General features: G+C 39.2%; 1 protein-coding gene across 2 annotated transcripts in view; it reads right to left on the reverse strand.

Moving 5' to 3' along the window:
* Positions 1 to 20,425, reverse strand: part of FAM135B (family with sequence similarity 135 member B) — a 177,190-nt gene that overhangs the window by 113,272 nt on the left and 43,493 nt on the right. For both annotated transcript variants that reach the window (XM_052703566.1, XM_052703567.1), the window contains exon 2: positions 1,064 to 1,159. In XM_052703566.1, the coding sequence (XP_052559526.1) occupies positions 1,064 to 1,140 (77 nt within the window). In that variant the 5' untranslated portion in view covers positions 1,141 to 1,159. The remainder of the gene's footprint in view (positions 1 to 1,063; positions 1,160 to 20,425) is intronic.

Genomic DNA, 20,425 nt, shown 5'->3' on the forward strand with positions numbered 1-20,425 from the left:
CTTGTTATAGTCAGAATGCTTTATAATGGAACTGTGACAGATATTCACTTGGAGGCATTAACAGAATGTCAGATGCCAGCTGTTAAAACAGAATACAGCTGTGCTTCCTTCATCCAAGTTCATGGCATCTTTAACACATAATTCATCGCATTAAAAGCAAATAACAAAAAAAGCCTACAACTAGATGGAAACAGTTTTAGCTAACTCATCCCAATACCTGAACCAACTCCATATTTTTATCACCAGAAATGAAACTCAAGATGGACAAATCAGCTATTAACCATTCCTTTGCAAAACTAAGGCATTAAAGAGTATATGTAATGTGCTGTACACTTCAGTTGTCTTAGATGAAAGAAAATAATACTCCACAAGACCCACAGCTATCCATGAAGTATATTCTTTTGACCCATCTGGTCAAGTATTTTAGTATATTTTTCCTCACTGAAAAAATGTGGGGTCCAATATGCAAGTAGAACAATTATTCACATCTGGTTAGGCTTCTCCATTCAACAGCTGTTGGGTAAGTATAAAGGCTATTAGGAAAAGTGGTGCAAAAGAATGGGGGCAAAATTTTGAGTAAAGCAGAAGTTGTACGTATTCTTCTAACTTAAAGGGACATGAAAATACAATATGGCTATCAGAACTAGAACTTCAAGTGAACAGGAATATTCACATTCCTCTCTGAAATGGTGGGGTTAAATTAACATCCATTAGAGTAATTAAAAGAATAGTCGTAAGATTTACAACTCTACAGTGAATGTGTTTTCATTAAAGTTCAAAGCAGTTACCATTTAGCACAGAGGCTCAACACCAATCCAGAAGCATTTAAAGTGGCCATTGTGTTTACGTCTGAACAGATGCTTAAAATAATTTGGAGCATTACAATACTTTATTACAAAAATAAGTCCGTCAGTCTGAGTTTATAGTGAAAGTAATGTATCTCTCTGGAGATGGCATGAAATACAACTCTATTTGGCAGAAACTTATCTTTTTTGGTTTGTAACTGTTTTCTGAAAATAACTCTTCTATAATCAGCTGCAAATTAACAGAGACATCAACTCACCCTCTCTGGAAGAGGTCCACATTATGGAATTTGTGTAGCTCCACAGAAAACTCGACTGTACCCTGGACCTCAGACATGATTTTTTCAGGTCATCACCTAAACAACACATATAAAGAGGGATAATAAACATTTGAAGTATTTTTCTTAAAAAATCCTCAACTATCACATTTTGTTTGGCATCTTGGGGTTCATGCAAAGCTGATATCAACTGGAATCTTTCCAATTACTTCATTGAGCTCCATCTTCATGAAAACTTCTAAAAACAAGATCAAAGCAGTAATTAAGAGAGCTAAAATATCCAATTAGGCCTAAGGATAGAATGATAATATTATGGAAAGTACAAGAAGAGGCAAAAGAGTAAATAACATATTCTGCGCAAGAATTTCAAAACAAATTTTAATTAACTGTCTTGCTACTCTTATATGGGAAATTGATTTTTTTTTTCATCCTATTTTATCAAATGGCAGACATGCAGGAACAAAACAGCCCATTTCCATAAAAGCAGAGGCCAAAAAGACATAACTTTGAGACAGATGAGAATAGAATTCAGGATTCTTGTGCTTTTGACTCCTTCTATGGCTTAACTAAAGATGTGGAAGAGAAGTTTCTAAGGGAATATAAATAATTTATAGAATAATAAATGGAAGAGATTCTTCTAAGGAAAATGTTAACAATCAAGCCACAACAGACAGATCAAGATTTTGAAGCATTACAACCATTTACAGATAATATCTCATACGTCCATTTAACCATAGAATTATTCAGGCTGGAAGAAACATCTGGGGGTCATACCTTACTCAAATAAGATTTATCTATATAAGTTACTAATCTATCACTACTTAACATATCATTGTAAACCCTTGACATTCCCCTTATTGCAGCAGAGACAAGACGAGCTTTTACAGCTTTTAGACAGATTTTGAAATTTCCATTTACTCTTTCCTCCTCTGAAAGTCTTCTTTTGGCAAGCTGTAAGATGTTGCTGTCTGGAAATTGTCTATGACAACAGGGACAAGATAGCCATCAGATTTGTTTAATTAGCACAGTTCAGAAGCACTCATGGGTAGCTTTTTCACAGCAGCCACCTATGAGGGTGTCCCATGTGAGGGCTATTAATAATTCTTGTCTGAGACACACGAGGCTCTAAGGAAACATCAAACTCAGATTTCAAAGGGAAGAATATCCCCATACATGCTAACCTGTAATTTCCATGGCACTCAAAGATTTGACCACTGCCTCTAATGAAACAAGAAAGAAGAAGAGTCTGATATATGAAGGTCTGAGATAAGACTGGCTCGTTACACTAACTATTTTAAATTATGTTTTCTTTCTGGCTGTCCTCTCAAGCACTGGCATTTTCAAAACTAGATATTTCAGAGTTAAAATGTTGATTTTTCATCCACATTCCTCAAACAAAGAAACAAGTTAGACATGTTGACTCTGGAAGGACAAGAATGGGACATGCAATATTTGCAATATATGTCTAGAACTATGAGAAAGAAATACAATTGCTATGCTCCCTATCTCCTTATTTTATTTATGTATTTATCTTTACAATTTAAACAGAAACAAGATTAATTCTTTCTGACTTTGCCTTTCTGCACTGCCTGAGGGAATTGCATTCTGCTTATAGGGCATGCAAATACCACATCTTCCTGGTAATGTGTGTGATAGTCTTGGCCAAGCGTACAGCATCAAAGCAAATCAGACTGTGTGGGGGAAGCCAAGAGAAAAATCACACAACACCAAGAAATACTTTTGCAAGGTATTCAGTCTTGAGGAGAGTTCCTCCTAAATGGAAGGATAACCTCTAGATGGATTTGTATACTGTTCTCGGGCATATTTCTCCAGACTAAAGTATCAGGATCAAAGGATATAATTGTACTTTTGAAGACAATGTTTTAAAGAGAGGAGGTGTGAATAGTTGGCCAGTTCATTTAGACAAGCAACAATGTTTTCAAAGACAGAAAAAATGGTGTAAGGCTAAGGTCAGCTAGGGTGAATGAAAAAGTAAAGATTAAATGCGTAGAAATACACAGGCAGGTCTTCAGTCTAATTGCTTTTTATTTCACTTGCTTTCTACATTTTCAAAGCAGATACAGGAAAACTGTCTTTGGGGGGGGAGAAAAAAACATCATGCCACACCAAGCTGGACATCCATCCATTCCACAGGAAAAACAGAGGCTCAGAGCGTGTAAATCTACATGTGAAGGCTAGAGGGACTGAGCTGTCTCCAACAGGGCCTAGTACCTTGGGTGCATCTGATAAAAGGAGCCACTGGCACACCTGCTCATCAGAGCACTTAGCAAGGTTCAAAGAAAAATTGCTCAGAGACATAGTTCACTGAAATAAAAGCTACAAAATTAGACAAAACAGCTGCAAGCAGCCAAGATGGGGAAAACGCAAGTACTTAAAATGATTCACCAAGTTTTCACTGCTATACCACATTGCTCCTTAAAACCAGCTGATCACAGATCTTCAAAATGCGGGGCTTGTATAGGACTTCAGACTATCTCTTACTCACTGATTGCTATGGGGAGCAACCTTGGGCTATAAATAGAGGAACAACTGGTAAAAATAACTCTGAACTGAAGGATGTCGTTACATCAGCATTGAAAAACAACAGAGACTGTTGCCATTACTAAATAAGTATCATGAATTTATCTAATAAGCAGTTATAGAGAAATACAGAGGTGATTCTTGCTAAGGCTATAGTACATTGTTTCTTCCAAAATGTCCATATTTAAGTTATACTCTGAATTTTCCCAAAGAGCACTGAAGAATATGTAAACAAATTTTCATATAAAGCTAGAAAAAACTGCTTGGGAAGTGTTTTGGCAATATGCTTGTGTAAAAGCAATGCCAACTATCAGTATCAACAGCTTCAAAGCAATGGATTGCTTCATAAGGTGCTGCCATCACCACAGGTTGTGCTGTGCTGTCCTAAGGGCACTAAAGATAACAGGTCGCCACTTTGACAGTTTGTCCTTCCAGCAAGAGCTCTGTCCTAGCAATAGATAATTAATTTCATTTCTCATTTTCCTTGTAGCAAAGAGACACTAACGGAAAATGAGAATCTTTCATACATATAAAGCCCTACAAAAATATATATATTGTAGGATTAGAGAGCATCTAACTTGTTCCTTTGAAGGAAGACTTGATTTTATACTCTCCACAGCTTTGTTTTCAATAGAAGTAACTTCTGGATTTTTCAATGTATGATGCTAGCTAAAATGCAATGGCTTTATTTACCTTTATCCTCCATTGCCATCAGCAATCTTTGTAACTCATAATGTTTGTGCTATGACATTTTAGATATAGAGTCAACTGGCCAAGCCCCCTGACAGCAGGTGGGTATTGGTTGCATACTACACACACAATTAATTGTTAAACATCTTGAAGCTAAAAAAGTCCGACAATGTTCTGCTGAGATGGCAATCAGTACTGGCCCAAACCAAGGGAGGAGAAGCAGGGAAGATGGGGACAGCAAAGGGTGGAAATAAGGACAGGGCACTGCACATTCTGTCAGGCTATGAACTTTCTAGCATTTATGCAATTACATCTGAGTGTAAAACAAACCAGACATCTCTTCAGTGCTTTCACCATCTCTGTCCATCTTTGTCACAGAAGCTGGAAAAAAAATGAAAGGGAAAAAAAAAAGGAAAATGCCCGAGGACAAAAGAACAAAGCACCATGTGATAAAGGGCAATGACTCATAAATCTCAAAACATTCATTTAGGAGAATAAAACTACCTCTCAGGAAACAGCACATACTATCTCCAGGATAGCATCACTTTTCTTACTGCTTTTAGAGCATGTTTTATTTTCTTGTGATTTTTTTTCAGAAGAGCAGCCTGGTCTAGAGGGAGATGTCCCTGCCTATAGCAAGGGGTTGGAACTAGATGATTTTAATGGTCCCTTCCAACCCAAACCATTCTACGATTCATTCTATGATTCTACAATTAAAAGAGTTGGCAATTCTAAGATTCTGGGAGATAGAAATGAGGCAATTTAAATATAGTATGAAAAGATACAAGGAAACAACACAGCTTGTTTAGCTGTGCTAATAGCTAATAGTGCTAATAGTTAAAAATTATTAAATAAAAATTTACAATTTACCGCCAGTTTGAAATGGTCACATGAAGTCCAAATTGTTGATTTAACAGTGACTAGAACCTAGGAGTCTCAGATGAATAATATATATTTTTAGACCACTTAGGGCCTTCATTTTTATGTATAATGCGTCCTACTTTCCTTAAATATTTTGATTTGTGATGCTAAAGAATCACTGGAAGGTACAATTTTTACTGAAATTATCATAAAACTTCTTCATTCCTGGTTTTTACTTTAGAGAATTGATTCAAGGATAAGTTTGACTTGTTGAATTAGGCGATCCATCTTACTATAGTGTAGTCATCAAGGGAGAGAATTTACCCTTAGTCAGGGCAAGGCTAATGAAGCATAACAGTCTTGCAGAGTCGCCTTTTGCCACAGTTCCAAATGTATCAAAAAAGCTCTACCTGGTACCCAGGCTCCCATGTTCAGGCACAAATACTGCAATAGATTGATAAAATATCCACATGCAATGAAATGCAGAAGTGTTATGCAACGTACAGATTTGCTCCACAATTTGTTATTAAGTTGAAAATAAAGAATATATGCAATAAAATCTGCACAGATGATGCATATACCCAATTTAGAACTCAACCAGAATGCTCCTTTGTTTGTTCTCTAAGTGCACTTAGGAAAAAATCATAATTTTTGGGTCACTGCCTGGTTGTGATTTTTCTGCTTTAGAATGCATTACTGTTTAGAACTTTCTTTTCAAGTCTCCTTTAAAAAAAACTTGCTATTCATAGTCAAGAGAAACCTTATAATTCTCTGTTTAGGAGCTATCAGGGGTTACTTTATAAAATCTCCAGTCTTTACAATCATCTAACATTAACCAGAATAGCTTACAGAATGAGATAGCAACTGTGCAAAAGAGAGCAACGATCCCTTGCAGCTATTTTGCTAAGGTTTTTGATTTTCCAGTTTATTGTAAACCTTTGAAAATTTTCCTCAATCCGAAAGCCAAAATAAAGGCTTGTGACACAGGTAAAAAAAAAATGCAAGACTCTTATTCAAACATACCCATTAAATGTGTTTTTTTGTTTTTTTGTTTTTCCCCACCATGTAAGCATCTAGCCTAGTTCAAGATTTTAAAGACTGATCTGTTTTATACTCCACACACGTAACTCAGTTTGGATGTGAGCCCTGAAAAACATCTTTCAATGTTATAAAAAAAACAAACAAACAAAAAAAAAAAACCACATATGTAAAGTTTCCTGCTTAATATTCTTGGGAAAATCAATATCCACAATTTTGTCAGACTCAGTAGACATATGTTCATAAACAGCGCAATATTGTGAATCATTTTTCCCAAGGTTCATTGATTTCTACCACCAAAATGTTATGAATTAGAGACATAGAAGACAGATAATAAATGAGCCTTAAAAAATGACTCATTACCCAAAGAGTATTCAAAATAGAGCAAATAAAAAAGGAGCTGCTTTATTTATGTTTGTGGGGTTTCTTTCACTTACAAGATTATACTTTCTCTTTGGCCTGCTTAAATTCACAAAGTAGCAGTGATACCTAGATCATTGGTTCACACTGAAGAGTGGTGTAAATACTCATTTACAGCAGCAACAAAATGAAATTGCCAGGATAAAAAAAAAGTTGCATGTCAGAGTAGAGAACCTTCACATCATATTAACTCCTCAAACATACAGTTCATATAGTCATGGGTGAGAACAGTGCAGCTCAGGAATCTGAACAAAGTGACTTAGTAAAACAAGCCAGAAACTTACTTCAATTCCACTCCCTGTGGAATTTTGCCTGTGTGTGACCCATCCATACTGCAGAATTTGCTCAGGTCAGCAAAGCCAGGAAGGCTGAAAACCAACTGTCTAGATTATACCATTCAGAGACTGTTCATTTCAAGGGTATTTAGATGGAGGAATAAATCTACCAAGGAAAAAACAAAAATACTAGGTTGTGCCAGAGGATTTGTAGGGCAAAACTGAATCAGGGCCAGAATAAATGTTAGGTGCCAGTAGGCTGCTCTTACGAGATATAAAGCCTTTGAGCTATTAGATGGGATTAAATGTGAACACAGCTGTGCAAATTTAGGTCAAATCACTCGACAAAATAAATAAGATCAACCTCGATTTGTCCTCTGTGAGCACGTGCCTGTCAGGACACCAGATCTGAGTTCAGCTCAGCACAAATTACTATCTGCTTACAAAGTTAATAATAACTTGCTTTTGACACCATGCACAAAATGAAATAGCAGGAAAAATTCAGACCACTGAGGGAGAGCAAAACAGAAGGAAAAGACTTTCACCTGAACTAGCTCCCCACGGCTGCATAATCCTCACCGTACTCCTCACCACCTTACCTCTTCGTTCCCCACACTGTACCTCTGTCTTAAAACATCCAAAAGAAGAGGTTTTAAAGCTTTATGCATGACTAAGAACCAAAACTCAGACACCTACGAACATCATCATCTTCAATCTTCAACAGTTATTTCCCTTATTCCCACTGTTCACCTGAACCTTTTTTTTTCTGGTATTCTCTTTAACAGCCTTAAAATCATAAAACACTAGAAAAAGAAGCAAGTTATTTGATGCCTACTTAGGATACAGTCAGAATTACTCATCATTGTCACGCTTGAGTATGATCCTCTCAGTAATTAAAGGAGCTATATTCTTCTTGATCTGGGTTCTTTTATTAGCTTAAACAGGAAATTAGAGCTCTAAAACAGACCACACATTATTCTCTTGCAATTTTAAAACTGCCAAAAAAGACTTTTTTAAAAATTCTACTCAAGTTCATACATGACTGATTTCCAGGCTCCATGGGCACAGGTCTATACTAAGTACTTGGGAGTATATTGGGATATTTGACCCCATTCAATTCCTTAGCAACACCTAAATGACAGTTCTATCTGTCTTCTGAAGGCCATATCTGGACATGATAAACAAGCATACTGAGATCCCCCTTGGAAAATTGTGTAATCAGGTGCTGTAGGGGAGGAAAGGTGATGTTTGGAGCTCTTGTTGAGCCACGTAACTGACTGCCTGATTCATTTCTGGTTGGATATCAGAAAAGGTTCTTCACCTGGGAGTTGGCAGGCACTGGAACAGGCTCCCTAGGGCAGTGGTCATGGTACCAAGTGGCCAGAGTTCAAGAAGCATCTGAACAATGCTATCAGATATAGGAACTGATTTTTGGTGATATTGCATGGAGCCAGGACTTGGGCTCAATGACACTTATGGGTACCTTCCAAATCTGGATATTCTATGATTCTGTATCTCATAGAGCTACCTGATTTTGAGGACAAACTATTATGTCAAAAGAGTTGTTACCAAAGAATCCAAATTTAGAGTAAGTGACCAGAGACAGTCTCATACAGAAAGGCTAATAAATAATATGTTCTTTGGCACTGTTCCGAATGCATTTCCATTTCTCGTCATAGAAAATTTCAATCAACTGTCTAACTCAGCTGTAAACTCAGCTGTCCTTGTCAATTTTTAAGTGCTTATCTTGCATTTTGTCTCATCAAATTCACTTCAAAATTTCACTTGGCAAGTTATTGTCTGCTTTATATGTTCTGAGGACATTTAACTAAGCATATAAGAGCAAGTAGTTTACTTTCATTGCACTGATTATCTTTATTTGTGACAGATGTAAAGCAAGGTCACTTGCCCATAAGATTAATGTCACTAACTAGACTTTCCTTCTTATGAACAAGGTGTTTAGAGTCCTACTACAGCCAATAGAGATCTAGCAAATAGAGTCAACAAGATTCATGTGACCATCAATACCTACTTATTTTTCTTTAATTAACCTCTCTGAAATTAATAACAAAGTAAACACCGACAAAACCTGCCTTGAAGTTTCTCATGAAATCAGCGGAAATTGTGATTCTGTTAAGCAGTTCTGTTGAACCAAAAGATAACAGCACTGCAGGCAGTGCAATGCTCTCACACACTAAGCAAGACAAGAGTAGTAAAAGCTTGACAAGGAGTCATGGGTTGAAATGTTGTCACCAAAACTGCTTACAGGCTGGGAGAATGGAGGGAGAAGATAAGGATGGTGGTAAAAGAACTTGACAGAGAGAGACCTTCAGAAGAAACATCAGAACAAAGGTCCTGGGATCTCTGGAAGAGGATGTATTTTTATTACATAAAGTAATACAACAATGGTATTTTGCTTTCAGGCCAATTTAAAAAACATTATTCTTTTTCTTTAATAGCCATCCTTAGATCTAAAATATTTAACAAATTTCATGAGAACTCTGAAAAAATCATACATTTCAAGGGGCATTCACTGATACAGAAACAACTATCTGTAGGCCAGTTTCCACCATGATGGTTCTTTGGACAAACTCTGACTGTTAAACTGGAATGTGGTAAAGGAAGAACAGGTGCTGGTGTAGAGCAGCACGATATAAATATAAGCAATAAAATATTCAGAGCCATAATCAGAATGTTGACTTATTTTAACTGCTTGGGGCCATGTTGATATAAATAACTGCAACAGGTTTTGCTGTAGAGCAAAATCTAAATTAAGTAGTTTACAAACAGAGGAGAAGGATGATTTATTTGTCATGGCACTGCTTGATCTCTGAAGAAGAAAGAAGGGGCCAAGTGAGGCACTGCTAGACATGGGACCAACACAACAGAGCCTGAAATACAGCTGATAAATAAAATTAGGTTAGCAGTCTATCAGAACAACAGAAAAATATTTATTTCTCAAGTTCAGGCTAGCATCTTAGTAAACTTCACCAGAATGATGGTCCTGCAAAGCCAGGTTGTAATTTTTCCTAGAGTCCTTGGTTCTTATATCCATTATTTCAGTACAGCTAACCCTCAAGCTTTGCCTGACAAACCTTCTGCTACAGTGCAATCACACTGCTCTGTCATCTCACAGAGCTAATGACTGTTATGCAATGTGTAAGGGTTTGTAAGCTGAATGCAGAGCTCTTGCAGTTCAGATGGAGAAGGAGCTAGATTTCCCTTCAGAGAGCTGTTGGCACCAGCAACCCATCACATTCTGTGAATCATTAATTCTCCAAAGCACCTACATGTCATCTCCAGTGTTGTCCTTACTTGAGTAGCTCCACAGTGAACAGCACCTGAAAAGGAAGAAGATACACTAACAAGAAAAAAACTAACCACCTCCAGGCTGTTTATTTCCCTGAAACTCTTTTTGCCTGTGCCCAATTAGATCAAGCCATGGAAAGTTAGGCAGCACAGACAGGGAGCTTTCTAGAAAGGCAGCCGCTGAAACATCAGTGTAATAGTCCTGCCATGTCCCTTGCTGTACCTTGAAGATCTGCCTTCCTATCACTATGAAGAGGAAATGCAAATTTTAACTGCTCAGCAACTGTAACGTGTGTGAAGAGCAAGAACATCTAAATACAGAACATGTTAAACTGGCTGTGAGCAGGGATTGCAGAATCACACAGAAACAAATAATAGCTTAGGTTGGAAGGGACCTTAGAGATCATCTGTTTCCATGCCCCTGCTGCGGGAAGGAATGTCACGCACAAGATGAGGATGCCCAGGGCCCCATCCTCACCACACTCTGAGTAAAGAATTTCTTCTGAACGTTTAACATGAATTCTCCCTCTTTTAGTTTAAAGCCATTCCCCCCTGTCCTACACTATCAGACCATGTAAAAAGTCAGACACCCTCCTGCCTGTAGGCACCCTTCAAATACTGAAAGGATTCAATGAGATCTCCCCTGAGCTTTCTCTTCTCCAAGCTAAGTAAACCCAACCTCCTCAACCTTTTTTCATATCACAGGTGCTCCAGACCTCTGATCATCTTCATAGCCCTCCTCTGGACTTGATCCAGGAGCTCCACATCCTTCCTGTGATGGTGGCCCAAGACCTGGACACACTACTCCAGATAGGGCCTGAGAAGGCCAGAGTAGAGGGGGAAAATCCCTCTCTCTCCCTGCTGGACACTCCTCTGTTGATGCAGGATACTGTTGGCCTTCTGTGCTGCAAGAGCACATTGCTGGCTGTGTTCAGCTTTTTGTCTTTTTGTCTAATGTATTGTTCATTAAATCGTTTTATATTTAAGCACAACTGTGTGTTTAACTTGCCTCGAGGGGTGCAATACAATTTCCCCAACAACTGAATAAATGTGAACAGACTCTGTGCCAACACAATGCTGCAAATGTGCATAACACAGCAATAAAGTGCACATTTCTGATGCAGATAGCAGTCTGGTGGTAGCAGCATGGTACATAGAACAAGAAAGTACACCCTCTTTCTGAAGCAGTTTCTCAGCTTGCAATGATCATAGAATCATAGTATCATAGAATCACAAGGTTGGAAACAACCTATAAGATCATCTAGTCCAACCGGCTCCTCATTACCACTGCTACCACAAGCTACTAAACCAGATCTCGCAGCTCCGCATCCAGACGCCTCTTAAACACTGCCAGAGACGACAACTCCAACACCTCCCTGGGCAGCCTTTCCAGTGCCTGACTACCCTCAGAGAAAAAGTTCTTCCTTACGTCTAACCTAAACCTCCTCTGATACAACTTGCAGCCATTTCCCTGGTTTTTGTTTGTTGCCTGGAAGAAGAGGCCAAACACCTCTTCACCACAACCTCTATTCAGGAAGTTGTAGAGTGCAATGAGGTCTCCCCTAAGCCTCCTCTTCTACAGACTAAACAATCTCAGCTCCCTCAGCCACTCCTCATAAGACTTGTGCTCCAGGCCCCTCACCAGTTTCATTGCCCTTCTCTGGACATGCTCCAGAGCCTCGATGTCTTTCTTGTAGTGAGGAGCCCAAAACTGAGCACAATACTTGAGGTGCGGCCTCACCAGTGCTGAGTAGAGGGGGATGATCACCTCCCTGCTCCTGCTGGCCACACTTTGGCTACTTCCCAAGGAGCTGGTGGAGTCAAGAAAAGGCTACATAGAATCATAGAATCAAAGAATCATAAAATCGCAAGGTTGGAAACGATCTATATCACACTGCATGGGGTTGTTGTGCCCAAAGTGCAGGACCCAACACTTGGCCTTGTTGAACCTCATCCCATTCACCTCAGCCCAGTGATCCAGCTTGTCTAAATCCCTCTGAAGGGCCTCCCTATCCTCAGGCAGATCGACACCACCTCCCAGCTTGGTGTCGTCTGCAAACTTACTGAGAGTGCACTCAATCCCCTCATCTAGGTCATCAATAAAGATATTAAACAGGATGGGCCCCAGTACTGACCCCTGGGGGACACCACTTGAAATGGGTCGCCAGCTGGACTTAACTTCATTTACCACTACCCGTTGGGCACCACCCTCTAGCCATTCCTTACCCAAAGAAGGGTAGACCTATCCAGACCATGAGCAGCCAGTTTCCTCAGAAGAAGCCTGTGAGAGACCATGTCAAAGGCTTTGCTGAAGTCTAGGTAGTGGACAACAGCCCTTCCCGCATCTACCAGACTGGTCACCCAGTCATAGAAGGAGATGAGGTTGGTCAGTCACGACCTGTCTTTCACGAACCCGTGCTGGCTGGGCCTGATCCCCTGGGTACCACACATGTGCTGTGCAATCTCACCCAAGATGATTTGCTCCATTACTTTCCCCGGTACTGAGGTCAGGCTGACAGGCCTATGGTTCCACAGATTCTCCTTATGGCCCTTCTTGAAGATGGGAGTCACATCAGCAAGCCTCCAATCCTCTGGGACTTCTCCAGTTGACCAGGAGCAATGATAGACGACTGAGAGAGGCTCAGCAATCACCCCCACCAGCTCCCTCCGCACCCAAGGGTGCAGCCCATCCGGTTCCATGGACTTGTGACAGTCCAGAGGAGGAGCTCTCTGACTGTCTCCACCTGAATCGCTGGGGGTAAATTCTGAGTAGCATCCCAGAGACTTCCAGATCAGGGTTGTTGTAGGCGACTGCAGGAGCCCCCCACGGGATGTGATGCAATAGGCCCTCTCCCAGCTCTATGATTGATGTGTGGCATGTGCCCTTAGGGGCGTAGACAAAGCACATAAGGTATATATGCTAGAGTTCACGTGTAATAAACACCATTTTGCTGTTCATCATATTGGTGTATATGTGCAGTTATTTGGTCCTGGCCTGGTTAAGGTCAGTAGCATAGGAGGCAATGCAACACAGGGTGTAGAATGCCCAGAAGATAATTGGTCTGGCTACTATACTATCTACACTGCCACTGGTGTCCGAATGACCTGGTTTAAAACAAGAAAGGTACACTGAAATCAAAAGGACAGCCATTTAGATGATAGCCTTCAGCTTGCAAGGGTCTAGGCAGATGGCAGCAGGAGATACTTCTTAGCAAAATCAGACAGAACTGCATTGCTAACAGCTGTATACCCAGACGACAATATCATGCTAAGCCATTGGGTGGGGAGAAACTTTTTTCTTTCAAATGGTATTTTCGAGATCATGCTGTTTTCCAAAGTGGTTTGACTGTACTTGTGGCTGGCTCCTCAGCCCAGTGTTCTTGTTCTGCTATCGTGACAGATGAGGACACTACAGTCCTGCTTTGTCGTTTTAGTAAGGGCAGAACATTTACTGCCATTCTTACACAGAATTCTAGAATGGCTGAGGTTGTACAGGACCTTTGGATCCATCTGGTCCAACCTCTGCTCCAAATGGGACATCCAGCCAGAGCAGGTACCCAGGCCCATGTCCAGGCATTTTTTGAAGATCTCCAAGTAGGAGACTTCACAGCCTGTCTGGACAACCTGTGCCAGTGCTCAGCCGCCTTCATGACACAACAGTACTTTCAAATGGTCAGAGGTCAGAAGGAGCCTCCTGCATTCCATTTTCTGCTGATCACCACATTCTCATGTCTTTGTAACAATGGATATCCATTTAATAAAAGCACAAAGATACTGGTGTACATTCATACATTGGTCCATCTAGATATATTCATCAAGCTTTTTTTTTTTTTAAAAAAAAAAAGGAAATTTCTCATCTTGGAGAAGGTACCGTCCTAGCCCTTTTCACTGTATGGGGTAATATCAGCAAAATTAAGTGAATCACCCAGCCAACACCATGTACACACTGTGACCAAACTGTAGCTAGAAAAGGTATTCTTTGTTCCCATTTTACTGCTAAAATGCAATTCCAGGAACAAGCATATCTTGATGAAAATGTATAACAACACACATATCACACAACACAGTGGTTACGCAATCACAATCCAGTCTACTGGCTTGAAAAAAACCCGAGATAAAACAACTTTAGCAAACAAGGAGAAGCAGTTAAGTTTTTAGTTTTATGTCAGACTGAAAGACAAATCCATTCTTCTGGTACCCTGAAACTCATTAGGTCGTTTGCTTACAGTGTCATTTCAAAATTATTTACATTACTTCCTAAGTATCTGAATTTGCTACAGTGGGCTAGTCTCCAAATCCTGAGCCTGCTAAATTTTTGAGCTCTTTGTATTTACATACCACAATGGAGAACATTCAAGGTCTCTTAAGAATGAAGATTCATCCAAGGAGAGCATCTTAAAAGCTTCTGGAGTAAAATGAGATACTAATGCAGGGCACAGATCAAGTATCTGCGCTAAAATGAACAGAGGGCCTTTCCTCAGTCTCCAAATAAGAAGGTGAGGTATGCATGAAACTGAAGTCAAGATTATGCAGTTAGCCTGAAATCTATACACAAAAATAAAAAAGTCAATATCTAAATAAAAGTCCCTGTCATTATAATATTCCTGTTCAGGTATATTTAGCACAAATTCTGTAGGTTTTTCATAGCCAGATTCTTGGTAACAGATGAATCATTTTGGGTGTCCCATAATCAAAACTTAATCCCCATTGGTTTTATATTAGAAATGCAATCAATATATGGAAAGTGAAAAAAACTCATGGTGCACACAGAGCTATATACAGCTTAACAAAATGTAAAACAAACCAAGAGATTTATTGGATTTCCCATGACCTCATTTTAAATCTGTTGCACAGGATCTAGATGAAAAACTTAAATTTTTTTTCTGACACGTTATTTGGCTTGCAGAACACACAACCAAAGGGTTGAAGTGCTTGCAGGATGAAAACGATCTTCGTGTTTGAATCTCAGTTTGAATTTTAGACACCAGCTTGCTGTGTAAGGAAATAGTGCAAGTCTGATCTGAAAATCAACAAGATGCAATGAACAGAAAGCCTCCAAGTCCAGTAACTGCACTTAGTGGTTGCAGTGGAAGCATAAACACTTGGACCAACATGTATGATGTGTACAATAACACCTAAATGTAGGTGCCTCAATTTGGGAATGCATCCTATTCTTAAACTGAAATTCATCTTACCTATTTTAGGTATTTATATTGTCTATGTCTAATATAGGTTGCTTGTCCAGCAAAAAGGAAAAAAAAAAAAAAACAACAAAAAAGCAGACATATTTAGAAAGACATTCCTCTAACCCATATTTCTACATCCATTTTACACTGAAATGAGTCACGTCCTTTATCTAGCAAGGAATCTCAGTGCTGATATCTGGTGTAGACTTTTTTAACGATAGATAAGAAATTCCACTTCTGTAACAGTGGGTAGAGATGAAGGACTAGACACTTGCCTCTCAGAAACATCACCAGACATCTACACCCATCTCTACACCATCATCTTCAAGTCCCTAGAGATGGACTTGAAACTAAATTTTAATAGCTTCATCTCAATGGTGTCCAAACCAAAAGTAAAAATAATCCTCTAAGAAAAAAACAGAATTTTCAATGATACACACAACAGGCAAAAACAAACAAACAAGCAAAAAATATTGCTAGTGGAACTTTCTCTATAGACAGTATGCCTAAAACAGAAGAGGAAATAATAGGATTTAAAAATGGATCCAAAACTTTGAATTAGGAGCATTGTATATGAACATCACATCCATCAGTTTTAGCAGTTTTAAATGAAATCCCATTTGTTGGTCTTCTTTATATTTTACTATTTTCCTATGACGCTGTAGAAAGGAAAGTTAAGGCTAAACAACAGCAAAAAGTACCCTAAGTGCAACAGACACTGCATTATGAAAGTGAACTCTGTTCATTCACAAGAAGTAAAGATAGTGCCCTTCAGCTAACTCCCAATTTTGGGAAATATGTATACTGTACAATAAATTTTCCACTGCTGTATTGTCTCTTGCAAACTATTACTATTTTTGTTGCTACAAAATAGTTGCTTTCTTCAGCTCACAGACGGAAATGAAATACACGCATTCTGGAGAACATTTTGGTGCTCTCCTGGGGTAAGGAAATGTGAATTGTTAGAACAAAGTAACAAAGCAGCAAGCCGCTTCTTGCCCAGGAGTGATGGCCTATCATTCTGGGCAGGAAAACATAAAGGCTTATTTTCTTGAACTTTAGGAGTCATCATCAGTTTTCAGTAGCTTACCAGATTCCTCCCTCAGAAAGAGCTCTAAAACTGAAAACTGTTTGATATTAGGAGGCACAGTCTCAGCAAAGCCTTCAGAGTTTTAATAATAATCTTGAAAATATAATGAGTAAATATTCATCACAGATTTCAAATTTCATCCTCCTATTAGCAACCACACATCCATGGAATTTAATTCTCATACAGCACTGAAAATCAGGAGAACACAACTACAGCACGCCATAAATAGTAAACTGGGAAATGTTCTGTTCTGTATTTGAGTAAATATCACAATGAAACAGATGAAGACAGGCAACCCAAGCTATTCACATCCTTTGTCATCAGAAGAATGTAGTCTGTTTCCACAACATCCCAACTGTAGATATAAAGAGAGTGTTTCCTGACTGTGGTTTATGCTTCAGAACAGCCAAGCAACATATAGGTCCCAGAGGAAGAAAATATATTGTTCGCCAGGATATGCATTTCACTGGTCTAGGATTATGCCCTGATCCAAAGGATGTAACACCTCTCCTCTATGAGGACAGAGAGAGCTGGGGCTGCCCAGGGAGGTGGTGGATGCCCCAACCCTGGAGACATTCAAGATCAGGCTGGATAGGGCTCTGAGCAACCTGATCTAGTTGTAAGTGTTCTGGTTCATTGCAGGGGGGTTGGAGTAGGTGACCTTTAAAGGTCCCTTCCAACTCAGATAATTCTATGACTCTATGATTCCATCCTTCAAAAGAGAATTTATGTTGGCTGAGTTCTGTTTGCCGGATTTATTGCAAGATGAGCATGTTTCATGCTGCTCCAGCACTTTTTACTTTGTGTTTATGTGCAGAAACATGCCATCTGTGTGTCTTCTGAGACAAAATCTTGGCAGCAAAGACAACATCACACACTGAGTAATAGCCCAGTGATTCCTGGAATGTACTGATTGCAGTAAGAGTAACTATGTTGGATATAATTCTGGTCACACTGGCATTAAGAGAATAGGTTCTTACTCTGTCGTTGAGTGTTAAACACCTACTCAGGGAGAACAGAAAAATGAGAAAACAGAAAGCACCAGATCCCTCTTCCTACTTCAAAATTGCACTTGAGGTCTTAGTTAAGATGTTATCAATAGCAACACTGTGTGCACTGGAGAGTGCAAAAGACTCTTAATTTAATGATCTAGCTCCTCACGTAAATTTGATATTGAACATCTAAAATATCAAGGGAACTCTGACACCATCTCTGTTCAATTCAAAAGCGTTGTCGGTATTTTGGAAGCTGAATAATACATTTAATGTCATGCACTCCCTTCTGTCACAGTGTAGACTTTGGCCTCTCTAGATTTATTTCTTTTACATAGAATAACTTGCAAAATCATATGTTGGAATTGCTTTATTTGTTTGCTTTTCAGTACAGTGACAAACATTTCTTTCTACTAGCATGGGCAAAATGATACATTCAGCCATATGATGAGTTATGTTGAGCGCTACTTATTGCATATAATCTTATTTCACTCACATGCTAAGCAAGAAAAAAACCCTCCATGTCTGTGTTATTAAAAAATTGTTTGAATTCTGTGGCTCCCTTGTGAAACATTTTTAATTTGGCCATCAATAAAATAGAAAAGGTCCCACCCCCACCCAAAGTAATAAAATGGCTATTTTGAAAAATTCTGCGTATGGCTACATGTCACTGTTAAGATCAGAAGGTACAAAAAGCTCTGAAAATTACAAAAAGCATTCTCATGAATCTGTCAAGCTGAATGGGTTTGTGGGTTGCTACTGTACAAAAAGCACTAATTATCAAACAGCAGGTAATCTGCACAAAAATATACCTGGAATATTTCTCATGGCAGTCAGATGTTTATCCAGTGCATATCAGTACAGCTTCAGTCCGAGGATTTTTTGCCTACTTATGCCATGGGAGGATATTTCCCACTATATCTTTAAAATAACTTCTATGTTCTCCTATAATAAGCCATTATTTCTGCAGCCGAGGCTCCTGAAAAACACGATTTCTGTGTCAGAGGGATAAAAATATCCCTGACACAACACTGGATTTCATTTAGAAAAGCATCAAAAGATTCACAGTTTGAGGTGGAATTTATTATTGATCCTTTCAGCTCAATGCAAATTTGAAATTTTGCTCTGAAACAAATAATACACTTTTCTCAGCCAAACCCGTACAGCAGCATTAAGAAAAGATCAAAACATTTCTAAAATTAACCACTGGATTTAAAAATATTTCATGGATCCATTATTAGACGTAAAGAGAAGAAAAGGGGCAGGAATTTGTTTTGGATAAAAATTTGTAAAATTTATACTTTTTGTCCATTTGGTTTGCATTTCTTCAATATGATTGCAATTGGTGCTCTGAGAATGTTCAGCTGAGGCAGAAGACTCATTTTAATAAGCCCCACAGACACAGAGTTACAATATGTAATTAACCCTTGGAACATAATAAAACACTGATTTAAATCTGAAACAACCCCTTCTGAAGCAAAATCAACCTTTTTGAATTAAAATTAGCTTCTGTTTTATCCCAATTGCTGTGCCTGTAAAATCATCTGCAAAGCAAATGAACTCCAAATTGTTTTTTATGGCGTTTTTTTGGCGTAATAAAAAGCTCAAAATTTTCCAACATTTAAAATCCAGACACACAAAATGACTCATTTTAAATTTAGAGCTCTACATTGCCAAAGCTAAGATCAGGATCCAGTCTGCACTTCTTCCACCTCATCCAGTGTCTTCTCCAAGCTGTTACTGACAAAGCTCCCTTGACACCTGCAGTTCTGTACAAGACCTGACCAACATCAGTTTGGCAGAGCAGATCTGTTACCATTTCCCTGCTGAATGGGACAAGGCAGCTTCAAAACCTGCATCTTTTCAGTGAACTCCTTTGAGCGAGCATCATCTGGGCATGCCTAAAACACTCAGACAAGAGCAAAGTACATCCCAGAGTGGCTAGGAAAATTTTAACTCCAACCTAAAATGCTGGTTGAAACGGCTGTTTGGGGAATCAAAAGAAGCACCCTAAAGATGACAGGGGAGAGGCAGAGCTTAAGCATAGTCAGCAACGTTACTGCTGTATCTCCCCACCTTATGCCTTGTCTGGTTAAACACTGCAACTCCTACATTTACATTCCTGGCTTTGACTTGGACAGTTTTAGTCTTTATGCTCAAAGAGATCCCTGTCACTCTCAGCCTTCCACTGGAAGTTTCTGTTGGAGTACAAAGTGCAGAATCCTAGAAACATGGAATTACAGAATGGCTTGGGTTGGAAGGGACCTCAAAGGCCATCTAGTTCCAACCTCCCTGCCACAAGCAGGGTTACCACCCATTAAATCAGGCACTAGAGCAGTCTGCCCAGAGCCCCATTCAACCTATCTTTGAACACTTCCAGAACACACTGGGAGTCTTCAAAATCTTTCTTTAGCAAAAAGCCACTTTCATCAGGATTTCAGCCAATAAGCTGCACTATGAACTCCCAGTATCTCTCATACTACCCCTTCTTGACAAGGGGCTAAAGCTTCCAAAGCAGGACAGAGGGACACAAGTATGACAGCATTCTTAGTCTTCACAGAACTAACTACAGTCATTCATCTGCCAGGGACATAATCACTAGAAATTATTAGCATTGTATTAGAAACCAACAAAAATCCTCACTAAGGATTTAAAGCTCTCTACAGTTGGGGTATTTTAAAAGAAGGATCTATACGGGTAGAGTAGTACTTTCCTGGGAAGTATCACTTTTGGTAGCAGGCACAGTTAGCAAGCTGCAGCTGGAACTTTCAGTCTTTGAACACCTCATTTATGACACAGTCTTTCTCTGGAATAAGTCTTTTTGTGATGTTACAACTGCTAAGGTTGTAATTCTACAGAACCAGTACATCACAGACTCCCTCTGAAATCACCAGCTATTTCGGAGGTATAAAAGAACACGTCAGATTTCAGTGGGAATTCAG

This window comes from Tympanuchus pallidicinctus, unplaced genomic scaffold (assembly GCF_026119805.1).
Source record: "Tympanuchus pallidicinctus isolate F22 unplaced genomic scaffold, pur_lepc_1.0 scaffold5, whole genome shotgun sequence".
NCBI classification, from domain to species: Eukaryota; Metazoa; Chordata; class Aves; order Galliformes; family Phasianidae; genus Tympanuchus; species Tympanuchus pallidicinctus.